The sequence below is a fragment of the Pholis gunnellus genome (genome assembly GCF_910591455.1).
Source record: "Pholis gunnellus genome assembly, chromosome: 10".
Lineage (NCBI taxonomy): Eukaryota > Metazoa > Chordata > Actinopteri > Perciformes > Pholidae > Pholis > Pholis gunnellus.
The window spans coordinates 15,927,684-15,941,329 of NC_136537.1; the positions used below are offsets into that span (position 1 = coordinate 15,927,684).

At 42.0% G+C, this 13,646-nt stretch overlaps 1 protein-coding gene across 1 annotated transcript; it reads right to left on the reverse strand.

Moving 5' to 3' along the window:
• Nucleotides 1-2,401: 2,401 nt before the first annotated feature.
• kcnk4a (potassium channel, subfamily K, member 4a) lies at nucleotides 2,402-9,134 on the reverse strand (the record flags this gene model as incomplete). The annotated part of the gene is made up of 7 exons (XM_079167538.1): nucleotides 9,029-9,134; nucleotides 7,044-7,325; nucleotides 6,426-6,543; nucleotides 5,545-5,705; nucleotides 4,615-4,801; nucleotides 3,612-3,745; nucleotides 2,402-3,499 (listed from the first exon to the last, which is right to left on the reverse strand). Exons 2-7 carry the CDS (start codon nucleotides 7,230-7,232, stop codon nucleotides 2,402-2,404), a joined length of 1,887 nt encoding a protein of 628 aa, XP_079023664.1. The 5' UTR covers nucleotides 7,233-7,325; nucleotides 9,029-9,134.
• Between the last annotated feature and the right edge of the window lie 4,512 nt (nucleotides 9,135-13,646).

The following is a 13,646-nucleotide window of genomic DNA, read 5'->3' on the forward strand; positions in this document are numbered from 1 at the left end:
CGAATAGTTTTTCTCATGTTTTTTGCAGTTAGTACAGAAGCAATTCTTTCCTTTTTTACACTAGAATGACATTTTACAATGCCACTGCTAATTAAAGATTTCAGAGAGAACCCAAATATCTTTATATTTTACATGTTTATATATTTAAAATGTTTACAGGCTGTATTTGTAGCTGGAAAATTAAAGGCATGGTTAGGAGAAGTGTGAACTCACTCAAAAACAACTTAGAATTTGTGAGTCGTATGAAAGTAGGAAACCGGTTTGTTCAACATCACTAAACATCACTACAGGCTTTGTACATTTAAAGGTGCCCTGTGGAGTTTTCTTCTTAACAATTTTTTTTACTCACCAAAACGTATTGTGTGTATCATTTTGTGCGTCCTTGAGGTCTAACAGACATGTTGAATGCATTCATTTCCTGTATTTTTATTATCTCGTCTTCTCCTTCACTGCCTTTGTTGGCACATTAGTGTGTTTCCCGAAAGTCGACACAATAATATAAAAAAAAAATCACAAAGACATCTGAACAGGCTAGCCCTGTTGAGGTTTATGTCAAATAGCAGTGTGTGTTAAGAGAAGTCTGGTAATCATCACTTTATTGTGTCACTTTAAGACATTATGAGGCTAACAGGGACAAATAGTATCGTACTGAAAAGGTGTATAAACAAGCTCAAAACCTACACAGCTATTTATGTGGCAGAGGGCTTTAGTCTTTATAAATAACACAAACAGTATAACCAAGAGGAAACGTGGTCACAAGCAGAACCATCAGTGATGTATGGAATCTTGATATTAAACTTGATAAACACCACAAACCTTAAAAGTAACCTTAGTGTTGCTTTAATAGCCCTGAACACTTATATCCAACGCAAGCACACAAAGATGCTTATCATGGCGTACAGAGCACCAAAGTAACACGAAGCACTTACAAACCTTCATGAACCAGCAGTCGTTAGTTACCTGCTTCATCTCCCAAACAACTCGTAGCCTCGTGTGACAGCGTCACACAGTGACACTGGTCTGATGATAATGTGCTGTTGTAATGGTTCAGGTTCTCCACCCTCTGCAGGGTTTTCCCCCGGGAATGTTTTTAGCCGAGGTGGTAAGCCACCCAGGACGCATTGGGTCTTGTGATGAATTTTATTTGCGGATGATGTAACACTCAAAAAAATGTTAAAAACTCCTGTGCTCTTGTCCCCTGCTCTTCTTCCCTTTTAATGTTGTATTTCATAAAAAGGTAAAAAGCTCTGAATTTAAAGCTATTAGTCAAGTAGCCAGGAGTTCGTCTCACAAAGACAACATAAATCTGAGAGTTAATTGTGAATATGTCTGCCGAGAATCGATTGAGCTCAGACGCGGAAAGACAGATTACCAAAATAGATAAATATGTGTAATCATGTGACTCATGGCCTCTTATAACCTCTGAAACTTGTGACCAACTGTTTACACACGAGGCGTGGTAGATTTTAAGAGGATGCATGATTCCCTCGTATGAAAGGCCTCTTTATCGCTCCCTTTAGACGCATTTTGGAAAATGTAGGTGCAACCTGGCAAAGTCGTTCAATCCACCATTCTAGTCTCAACAACTACCGGATGGATTGCCATGAAACAGGCATTCATGGTTCCCAGAGGATTGATCCTACTGATTTGGTGATTTCCTGATTTTCCTTGTAGCAGTGAAATATCTCCACAGCTGTTGATTGCATTGCCATAACATTTTGTTCACACATCTATGTCCCCTAGAATGAATTGAAAGGTCCTAACATCCACACTTGTGTTGACATATTTCTGGCATTTGCCACAGTGCCCGTTAGACGAGCGCGTGGAGGTTTACTCGCTCGATTATTAAAGATATCAAGTGTACGCAGCAAAATTGAGCTCAGTTGTTGGAGCAAATAAGTCACAGTTATAATCAGATGATGGAAATTGTCTCGGTAAAGTCACCCAATGTTGCTTGCATGGCTGTAGAGTCCAGTGAATGGTGCAGTCATCCAGTCTGGAGTATGTTTGGTTCATGTCTTCTCATCCTCATGTCGGTTGCCAATCATCTATTGTACAATTGTAAAGATTTTGTGTCCAGAACAAATTTCCATAGAGCTTTGTCAGATCACTAAGTAGAAAGAGGTTTCTGGCACAACTTCAAAGTCTCCAAGTGTTGCAGGAGTTTTAACCTCCTCAGACAACAAAGTAAACCTTGTGGGCTGACTTTGTGAGGCTAGCCTTAAATACAAGAAATCTCCTGAAACATCAGCTTTATTTACGATGGTTAGAATGTTATGTTGTACACACTGTATATTCTAAGTGTTCAAAGTGTCAAGTCATAGAGCTGAACCCACAGCTTTAGGACTAACGTGTTCTGTCACACCGTGACTTTGGCCCCATGTTGCGGGTGTGTTGGCTGTCAGAGTGACGGACCTGAACCTGTCTGGTTCTCTGATCGAGGCAAGTCTGAAAGAGAGGATTCTGGAGGTGGCGTGGGGGGATTTGAAGGCGGCCGCATATCACTGCTGGGCCTCCTCACCTGCAAGGGGCTCCACTTGTGCGACAGCTGCCTCCTCATGCTCCTCCTCTTCGGCTTTCGTGGCCGTCTCCTCCTCTCCTCGCTTGCTCCTGGCTGGGCGCGGTCGCTCAGCGTGTCTGAGGACTCGTCGATGTACGCCAGATTCTCTCCGAAGAAATCCAGCAGCTGGCAGCTGGGTGAGGAGGCAGCGTGGAGGGGAGGGGAGGGAAGTTGGATTCGGTGGCGAGAAGAAGGAAGAGGGGAGAAGCGAGTGTGCAAACCAGGAGCAGGAGCAGGAGTGCGTCTGTGGTTAGTTTTGGCTACAGACACACATTTCTCTGCTGGAATCAGTTTGTCTTTCTCTTGTGCTGTGTTCATGTTTGCGGCTCTCGCTCCTCCCTCCTCCATGTTGCTGACTGTGCAGTAGGGCTGGAACTTGTGGAGCGCCAAGAGGGACGAGGAGACTGAGGAAACGTCTGATCTGGAGTCAAAAGGAGACTCAGATCCAGAGAGGGATCCTCCTTGCATGGCTGCACCTGCTGAGTCCAGCTCTAAGGTGGAGTGGGCCACAGGGAGGGAGAATGAGCGGGCCAGCAGGGGAAGAAACGGCCTGCCCTCCACCTGCAGACCCACAGCGGGGTCAACTCTCAACGCAGGCACCACCCTCGGGACCGTTCCACCTCCAGCGGCACTGACCCTCGCCCTGGACTTGGCCACCAACGCCCTCTCAAGAGACGAATGGGCCTCCAGCCGGCTCATGGAGCTGGACAGGCCGGCCCAGCGGTTCGGCAGGTATCCATTCTCAGATCCTCCTCGAGCCAAGTATCCCAGAGTGCCCTGGGCTCCCCGTCGGATGCGGCGACGCTCACTGCGTTTCCAGCGCCGGCGCTGCAGGAGGAAAGGGTCGTTGAACTCCAGAGGGTTTGGGATGCGGAAGTCCATGGACATGTTCTGAATATTCTGAGTCCAGTCTGTAGCGTGGGCCCTCAACTCCTCCATCTGAGAGATAGAGCAGGAAATGGGGAAAAAGATGAACCTCTAACCAGGATTAAGTGCTGCTCCTCTTCTTTTAGTGTACATTACTGGCTCTCTTGTATCATATATCTCTCACCTCAGCGCGGGTCCTCTTAGACAGCACCTTCAGCCAGTTGCCTATCATGGTGAGGATGGAGGCAAAGTAGGCGAGACCAAACACTATCCACAACCACACCAGAGGCTTGAAGAACCAGCCGACCTCACGACCACCTGGACACAGAGAAAGTGGACTTTTAGTGTGATGCCATGGTCCCCAGAGATGCAGCAGTCGCCTTTCTGTTGCCCCGTCACAATGATCAGAAGTCAGAGTCTGATCCAGATCAGTCCTGGAGCAGAGAGGGAGACGTTTCATTAACATGAGTGACCTGGATGAAGGGAAATTGCTCCATCCACCAGACCAGTGTTTCAACCTTTTTTGCTTGAGACACCTTAAGTTATGCTCGTATTACTGCACACAGCTTTTGCACATCTCTTCCATTTTTGGGTATAGAGTTGAAACTAAAGAGTAGTTTCAATTAATCTGCTGATTATTTTTCGATTAATCATTTAGTCTATAAAACGAAAGTGGAAAAATGACCATCATGATTTCCCAGAGTGCAAAGTGACGTCTTCAGACGGTTTGTTTTGTCGGACCAAGAAAAACCCAGAGACATTTAATTCATATGGTATATGACCAATACATAGCAGTTATTCACATTTGAGAAACTGGAAGCAGCTGCAGATCTTGAAAGTATTTTTGCTTGAAAGCAGTTTAATCAATTAATCACAAATGTTTCTGAATATCTTTAAGTCGATCAAATAACTGGTTTCAGCTCTGTTTGTCTATTGTACATGTGTGGTATAATAAAATGACCCTGACTTTGACTTCAGACTGCTGCAACTAAAGATAGCAAATAAATGTAGCCATTTAAATAAATAAGTATCAATTATACAAGAAAAGTCTGAAAAATAAACAGAAATTTGAACGGCACTGTTTGAAGTAAGACATGAGGTTAAGTGTGACTTGTTGTGTATTGTGTGTGTGTGTGTGTGTGTGTGTGTGTGTGTGTGTGTGTGTGTGTGTGTGTGTGTGTGTGTACCTGGTACGTAGTCTCCAAAGCCAACAGTGGTGAGAGTGATGACCACAAAGTAGAGCGACTCCAGGAATGACCAGTCCTCCACTTTCTGAAACACAACTGTTGGCACGGCGAGGAAGATCAGACAACCAATCAGGATGGAGAGAACCGCTGAGATCACTCGCACAGTGGTCGGCCTGACTTTACGCTTCTGAGAGAGAGAAGGATAGCGGCAAATACAGACGCAGAATGAATGGTAATGAATACATGAACGACTGGTCATTGTTTTACTGTTTCAGGTCAAATACCAACTTCTTTTCACATGAACAGTGCTTATTGGTGTGACAATCATTTCAGATAAGAGTCAATTAATGCCTGAATAATTTATTCAGTACCCTTCATCTATTTTTAATGTAAGTATGACAACTGAGCGTTTGTATGTGATAGCGGTTTTCTTTCTTTGTCATTTATTTTCAAGGGAAATGTGTCGTCTTTCTCAGCTACCACTGACATGGTGCCCTTGAGCAAGGCTCCTGTGTACCTGCTCAGGGCTGCAGCAACAGTATGTGTAATCGCAGAGAAGCTGAAATTTGCCAGTGCTGACAGCATGCAAATAACCAAATTATCACTTACAGAAACAGTTTGCAATTTAGTTTTGGTGTCTTTTGAGGAGGCAGCAGCGACTTTTAGCTACTTTATTTAGCATTTATACATTGATCCTTCCTTCAAAACAAACGGGCAAATTAAAAATCACTTCTTTCATGACAACAGGAATATGAATTAACACCAGTAGCAGTGGTTCACATCCAGGTAGTGGGTTCTAGCTTGGTTCTTAACCAGACAATCAGAGATTATTCACTGCAAAAAAACAAAACAGGAGTTTTGAAGCTGTGATTCACACAAGGTGTAAATCTAACTGAGGTTTGGTTCCTGGGCAGGACAGACTATTCTCACCAGGAAGAGGGTCTCAATCTTTGCCACAGCTCTCCGCAGCACTGTGCCCATGTGGTCACCCACTCCAGCCAGCAGTATGCCAAACATGGGGATCCCCACCAGGGCGTAGCACACACAGAACAACTGGCCGTACCACGTCAGAGGAGACAAGTTGCCAAAACCTGTTAGAAAGTTGAACAGAAACACAAGGACCTTCAATTAAAGTTAATATGCATGCGAGTTCTGTGACGACTCCTTTTGTATCGACAACTTCCATTTACAACAGACCTGAGACCCAATTCTGAGATGTCTTTTGGACTAACATGAGGTTCATTGCACATGGATTTTAGATTGCTAGTATCAAAGAGGAATAAAGAGGAATGAAAAACAGAAGATGAATATGTACAGTTAAATGTCATCGCATAGTATGTCTAAAAAATCATTGAAAAAAGTCATAAAATAGTCACAGCAGAGGATGTCAAAATAAGTCTTAGAATAATATGTCAGAAAAATATAGCATGTCAAAAAGTAATTAAATAAATAATTGTACAGTTTGTAGAAAAAAGTCATAGTTTAGTAGTGCGTCTAAAAAAGTCCTAAAAAGTCATGCTGTTATGTGGAAATAAGTTTTATTAAAGTATGTCATAAAGTCATAAAAAGGTCATACTAGTATGACGAAAGAAAGTAATAACAATGTCATAGTATTGAACATAAAAAAAGGTGTTATAGTGTTAAAAAAAGGTATTAAAAAATCATTTGGAAAAAACTGATAAGTCATAAAAAAGTCGTATTGTTGTTTACAATACGACTTTGTAAATGTTAAAAATAGTCATGGTATAGCATGTCTATTAAGAAGTCACAGAACAGAATGTGAAAAATGAGTGTCATCGTATAGACCGTACCTATGGTGGTAATGATGGTACCACAGAAGAAGAAGGCGGAGGCCAGGTCCCAGCGGGAGGTGAAGTTGGCAGAAAGGTTGTTCACATCGAGTCCTGACTCCACCGCAGACACCACTCCCTGCAGGTGAGGTATGTCATTTACTCGCCCTACTTAACGTACAACACAGGTATATCCTTTATTTATGTGCAAGTACCGGTACAATTATCTTAAAACAATCCAATGCATCAATGCAAAAGGATGGTAGTAGATGTTATTTAGTTTTCTTTATATCAGGTTAGCTTTAGTGCAATGTTTCCAAACGGGATGGGCCTCCTTGAAGGGTCGCAAGATGATCAATGGGATGGGAAAGAAGAAAAATGGTAAAAATGCTACTTACTATTAATATTTTTCCAATATATTAACTGCAGTGCAAACTCATATGTTGAATTGAATATTGTGCAAAGATTGAAAACGAGACGAACGTTAAAAATGGACACTTGTGTTGTGTCTGAAGTTTAATCAGAAAGAGCAAAAACAGAAAAGCTAAATAAATACTTTATCTTAAAGCTGTGGTTGTAGTTACAGTTCGTGTGAGTGGGACTAAGTGATGAGAGTGTGCTTAGTGTGTCCATTGATACCTTCACAAGCTTGTAGAAGTCCAGCTCGGTGACACAGGAGTTATTATCAAGGAAAGTGTTCTTGGTAGCGAGAAGGTCTTCGTACGCCAAATTCTCCTCGGGGAGCTCCAGGGTTCCAAAAACAAGCGCTCCCATCACCAGGTACAGCATGACCCCAATCAGCAGGGCCAAGAGGGTTGTACACCGCATTTTCTCCCCGTCGACCCCCCCTGTCCCTCCAGGGTTAGAGGGTCAGTGCTCAGAGGCCAGGCTCTCAGTCAGGATACACCGGGGCACAGCTGGCTATAAACAGGAAGTTCCTTTTGAGAGGTGCTGCATGTGTGAGCACGGAAATAAGCGAGCAACACAAGTGTTCGTGGAAGGCTGACACACATTGACTACCTTTATTTATACATCTGTGCGTCAAACCAAAGACACGGTCACTGACAGGAAAAGTCAGAAGTTAAGAGCTGACAAAGTGTAAAGTACACTTCTGCACATCTTACAGTCGGTGGTTTAACAGTCATGTACAGTGGTGTTGAAGGAGTGCTCCAGAAACCTGTTTTTGTGCTCCTCCATTACACGCTATGAGCTCGTAAAAGAAAAAAAATGATGGTCAAAAGTGAAGCAGCAGAAGCCGAGGAACCTGGTCTCTTTAGCCCTTTTGTTGAAGCCCACACTGGGAAACTACATTTCCCATAATGCAGTTTGATAGCGTCTTTCATTACGATACGTCCAAGTTGTAATTGCAATTGGAAACTCTCTGAAAGCTCTGATATATCTGACTTGGCACTTGAAAAGGAACTGATTCATTATTGCACTGCTGTAACACTGTCAGACTCACAGTGGACAGTTTAAAATCAATGCAGTAGAATCAGAGATGTCGTCTTTTTTTATTCCACATATTCTTCCGTGTTCAAAAACTGTCTCCCATAATGCAACATGAATATATGTTCAGTGAGATTCAGTTTGTTATGCTAGTAGCTGCTGATGTGGGAGAAGTCAGGGGCAGCACAGAAGGTCTGGTGAGCTCACTTCTTTCTGACTCTACACCGCTGGATTTTGGTCATTTTCAAACTTCTAGTCTTCAACGCACACTGACTCAAGTGACATCATTTGAGTCAGTTTATCAAACTTCACACAGGTCCCTCTGGAGACACAAAAAGGTTTCATACAACTGTTTCACATATGCAGAAGCACTCCCTCAAGACCTGTAAACAGACTTGAGTGTTCTTCTTAAATGATTGAACCCACATTTAATGGATATGATGTTATATCGTCAGAGCAAAGAATTTTAATCCTCACAAGATCAACTCAGTAATCATACAACCGTCTTGACTTCTTTCTCATCTCTACCATCCATCCCTCATCTATGGAGTCAGATTAGTATCATGACAATACACACAGAATGATTCACAATGTATTTGAAGAATTATGTATAAATGACTCCACAAAAATAGTTATTGTTGTATATGAATGTAAAACTAAATAAATAAGTTTCACAAATATATTTCTGAAACGCTTACTAATATCTCTTGTTTTAAATAAATCAATAGAAATCCACTAATATATGTATTTAAATGATTATAAATGTATGATTAAAATATAAATATATATTCAACACAATCACATGAGCCCTTATGTTATGCTCAGGTTTTATTTGTGGATTTCTATTACATGTATTTAATCATGTTTGTGTTTGCATTAGAAATACTATTGTGTTTTACATTTATATACAACACTAACAGCTTTTGTGTGCATTCAAGAAGAAAACTATGTAAACCCTGAAGTGCATGTGTGAATCGTTCTGTGTGCATCCATTCATTACGATACTGATCTGACCTCACGTACAAATCACATGAACGCAGCATTAGACCCTCACATTCCATTGGGATCACATTCAAAATGCAGCAATTTTGTAATATTGAAAGAAACTATTCTTCGTGCACTCATTTAAACTCACTTTTATGACAAAGAATATTTTATAAAACAGATCAAATCAGTACCTTAAGTCACTGACGTCAGGAGCTCATCCCATTAGCTCCACAAATCAGGTGACGGAGAAATCTCCTCTTTCCTCTTTCCTCTGTATCTCTGCTCGGCTTTCTCTCTGGTTCTCCTGTCGTCAACGTTCAGGAGTGAAGGATTGTGGGTCCATTTCCTTCTCCTTCATGCCACTTGGAAGACTTAAGCGCAACAAACTGCAGAAACAAACACGTGCATGTAAAAGTGTAAACGTAGGTTAGAGCGTAGATGAACAGAACTGCTTTAAGTTGGCACATTTACCCGTCTCTCTTAGTTTGAGCAGGGTACGAGTGGCATTGAACAAGTGGTCCCACTGTAGAGACTTTGTCATAATAATCAGGGAGGGACTGACACACCCCAGGCCGCCCCCGCCATCGTTCTCACAAATGATTACACTCTGCCAAAACTCCAAACATACATCTCGACATTAATCGAAAAAACATGTTTATCGCTTATCTTCATTTGGCTTCTAATGTTTTCTTTGAACTGTGTTTACTTTTGAGACACACACACACACAGAGAGAGAGACAGACACACACACAGAGAGAGAGAGAGAGAGAGAGAGAGACAGACACACACACAGAGAGAGAGAGAGACAGAGAGAGAGACAGAGAGAGAGACAGAGAGAGAGAGAGACAGACAGACAGACAGACAGACAGACACACACACGACTAGGATTTAGGAGCTTCTTGCTCTGGGTAAGCCGTCCCTGGTCGTCTCTCCACCATCACAATGTTCTGACATTTCCCAGCTGACTGTCAGCATTCTGCACTAATGGACTGTTGGCTTTGGTTTGTGAGGACCGTCTCGCTCTCTTCCCCTGGCTTCAACACTGACAGATATTATTAGTTATTATCACTGTCTAAACCTGCGCTGGCATATTTTTATATTTTGCTAAGATACTAAGTGAGAGGGGCTTAGAAAGAGCAGAACCGTGGCTGCCGGGCGGTGATCTAATCTTAAGTTAAACAGTGGAGGCAGGTGAGGAAATAAATCATGAGGTGGGCCGTTTGAAATGACGCACGGGGCTGGTTGAAGATGTACATTCTCTCTGTTCTTAGGTCTGCATATAGTTCAGGTGTGCAAGACAAATCTGACCAAAGAGGGATGAACTACAGAAACTAAAAGAAGAATAAAAGCAGCCGCAAACATTCTGCTCAACGTGGTTACTCGCTAGGCTAACGGTCATATTTGGAAAAAAACAAGCAAAACATTTTTTACTAGGATTACATGTTTCTTAGTCTGCGGATTGCAAACAAAAGGATCGGACACTTGTTTTTGCATAGCTATTATAAGATAAAATAAAATAAATATCGGAACTATTTCCTGATATGATGCAATAATAATGTTTTCTATATTTTGTCACCTTCATTAAACGTGTAAGCTCAGTTTGGGACAAAAGAAAGGGTTACCACGTCAACACTCTTCTACAGTTTGGTTCGATTAAGGTCAGGTTATTCATAATATCATATCTGCAAATACAAAAGTGAGATCTGTGAGGCTCCAAACCACTATGAAGTAAAGTAAATCCAGAAAGGCCTATTGATTTCACTGTACATTCTTATCACCAAGAAACTTCTCGTTTTTTTGGGGGGGGAACAACCAATCACACGTCTCTAAAAGAATGCTTCAGACATCCTCACGAAGGCTAAAGTTTATGTCCCTTCCTCGCTGCTCGGAGAAGTTTCCTTAATCCCTCCTGAGCTCGGACTCCTTGCTAGAAATGTTGAGGCTCAGTTAGGAGCTCTGCGAGGGAGGTCTCAGAATGTTTGTGAATAATGCGCCTGGATTTTAGCGACTGTACGGTTTCTACAGTAAACCAGTTTAAACAAAAAGAGGCCCGTTTGTGAATGTGAAAGAAGAAGAGTCCCACACCTCCATCTGTGCCGACAAACCTCCAGAGAAGAATACGACTGTCTGTGGATGAGGACGGAGTGCCTACTTGAGAATGTGCAGTGCTGGGAGAAAATAAAGCTTCTATAGATGTAATTACAGTGACGTCAGAGAGAGATCACAGGTTACAACTTTTGGTCCTCTGGTTTTATGCTCTGGGCAAGAATTACCCTTAACTATAATGATAGGACTGTCTGTGCTACAGAGGTCGCATAGAAAAAGATAAAACTAGCCGACATTTTCATCTGAGGCTGTAAATGTAATATTTTCAATTAAATGCTTATCAAATGCAGCCACGCTCCTAAAAACACAGATGTCAGCATCTTAAAATATAGTTTTAAGCTACGTTCCTTTCTAAATGTTGCACTTAAATGACGTCTGTGTCAGGGTTCAGAGGATGTGTATTGGCAGGAATGTTGGAGCGAGGGATTGATCATCTCTTTTTAAATCGGTGTGACAGTCTGCTACTATACTTGGTAACCTATAATTAAAAAGACAAAAAGGAATTTTTGGAGAAAATGCATCAGCCACACGTGCAAACTGGATCTAAAACCAAGCAGCATGCATTGTCAAAAAAATACACAATTCTGCTTCAAAAGTGATAAACAACTAACAGTCTCGTCACCAAAGAAACTTCTGTTCTTTCAGTAACTCTCAGTAACACACCAGAAAAAAATATATGTTTGCATGTCTTACCTTCAGTTTGGAGAATGTTGCTATCCAAGTTGGTCTCATGTGCCGTTCTCTCACCATTCAGCGCTCAGCGAGGAGCTCTGTGCGAGAGTGTGTGTGTGTGTTGTGAAAGTGCATGTGTGTGTTTTCTCCTTGGAAGGTGTTTCCCCATTCTCGTGACCCTACATCACTGTGACAGAGCAGAGCAGATCGTAGGAGGACCAGATGGGGGAGGAAGGAGGAGGAGGAGAAGAAAGGGACAAGGCATGTGAAGTCCATTACAGCGCAGCAAGTGTGATTAAGTGCCGTCACTGCAGAGGAAGAGCAGAGGGCCTCGGAGTTTCCTGAGCTGGACGTGGGGGGGCTTAGCCCTCTAAATCCTCGCCTTCTTTTTTGGGAAGTAAAAAGAGACACTTGTTTCTTCAAAGTCAGACTTATCGTGCACAATTTTTCTTGCGCTTGAGGAGAATTTTCATCACGAAAATAAAACAGACCGTTAAGGTTGGAAAAGCCTGACTCGTCCATCACCTCTTTAATTCTTTGATCCTGCTTTAAAGCGTTCAGCACCGTCTCAACAATGTGTTCATGACCAAGAGGCAAAGGGAGAGGACTTTGGTAATTGAGGAAATACTTATGTGATTTAGCAAGATATTCCACTTAAACACCCCGAGGCTCTCCTCATTGGACCGCGGCGCTCCTTTAGACTCAAATGTCCAGCAGCAGCAAACAACTCTAATGTGAAATCATGATAGAAAGTAAACAGCCTAGCTTCTCATACTCAACGGTGCTCAAAGAAATAAATCCAGGAGAGACAACGGTTAAATTATGAGCAAGCCTTTTATTGTAGCTGCAAACACAGAAAAAAAAAAATCACATGAAAGCGTCTAAAACAAGGCAACAAATACGCAGCGTCAGTAACTGCCCAAAGACTACAGATCCCAGAGATACGAAGGCAGCTGGGGGGGAAGTGTGCGTTTGTGTGTGTGTCCGGGGGGATGGGGGGGTCAACATGGGAAATGAAAGGCGATGGCATCGAGTCACGACAGTCCAGTCTGTTCTGGCCGAGTCAACAAGTCGAGGCCAGAAGAGAACGACTCCACCACGAAATAAAATGTAAACATAAAAGAAGAAATCACTCCACACTTTCAACACTAACAATGAAATAACCTACTGAAAGACAGCTCAGCAAGCTTTTAAAGAATAAGTTCGCATTTATTCAAGTGTGTCTCAAAACAATACTCACATCCCAATATGTGTTGTAAGATTTAATGCTCACAAAGTCAACTTTCTTAAAGCAATTTCAGTGTTTTTAAATCAGCGACAAGCCCCACAGTTATCATGAGACTTAAGTTAGTTAGTCCTTTTAGTATGAAAAATCCCTCTTTGTTAGTATTCAGAACTCAGCGAGTAAACACTGATTAGTGGCTGTGATGCAGCTACTCACTAATATTTAAACTCCACTGTGGTTTGAGGACAGTTATCAGAAAAGACTCGATGGCACAAATGCGCCTTTGGAATAAACCGTGAATTTATCGTCCCATTAGCGAATAGCAACCGAGCTAAACTTCTCCAGGAGCCAACGTTACCGACGGGCTCAAAACTCCAACTAAACCTGTGAGTTTAGTCTCTACGTTACCAAACTTCTACACAGAATCTTTAGCTGTACCACAATCTGGTGTGACCAGGCCTGAACTCAGACGGCTTCAGTTTCATTTCAGCCTCCACAACGACAAGTCACTCTCTATGTAGCAAGTACATTGAATAAATATGAAACTTTCCTTTAACCAACTTACAATAAATGATAAATCTTTTAGGCAAACAAAGTGGTGCGATCCTCCGTTATAGGACATAAAACAAACACGTCAACTCCAGATGTATCTACAAAATCCACAGCGTACATACACGTGGGCTACTGTCGTCTATGGCACAGTAACAAATGTGCAAGAACCAAAATCTATCAAAAATAGTCAAATCACTCAAATAAATTATATCCGATTAAATATAATAAACCAACTACATTTATCTGTATGCTCT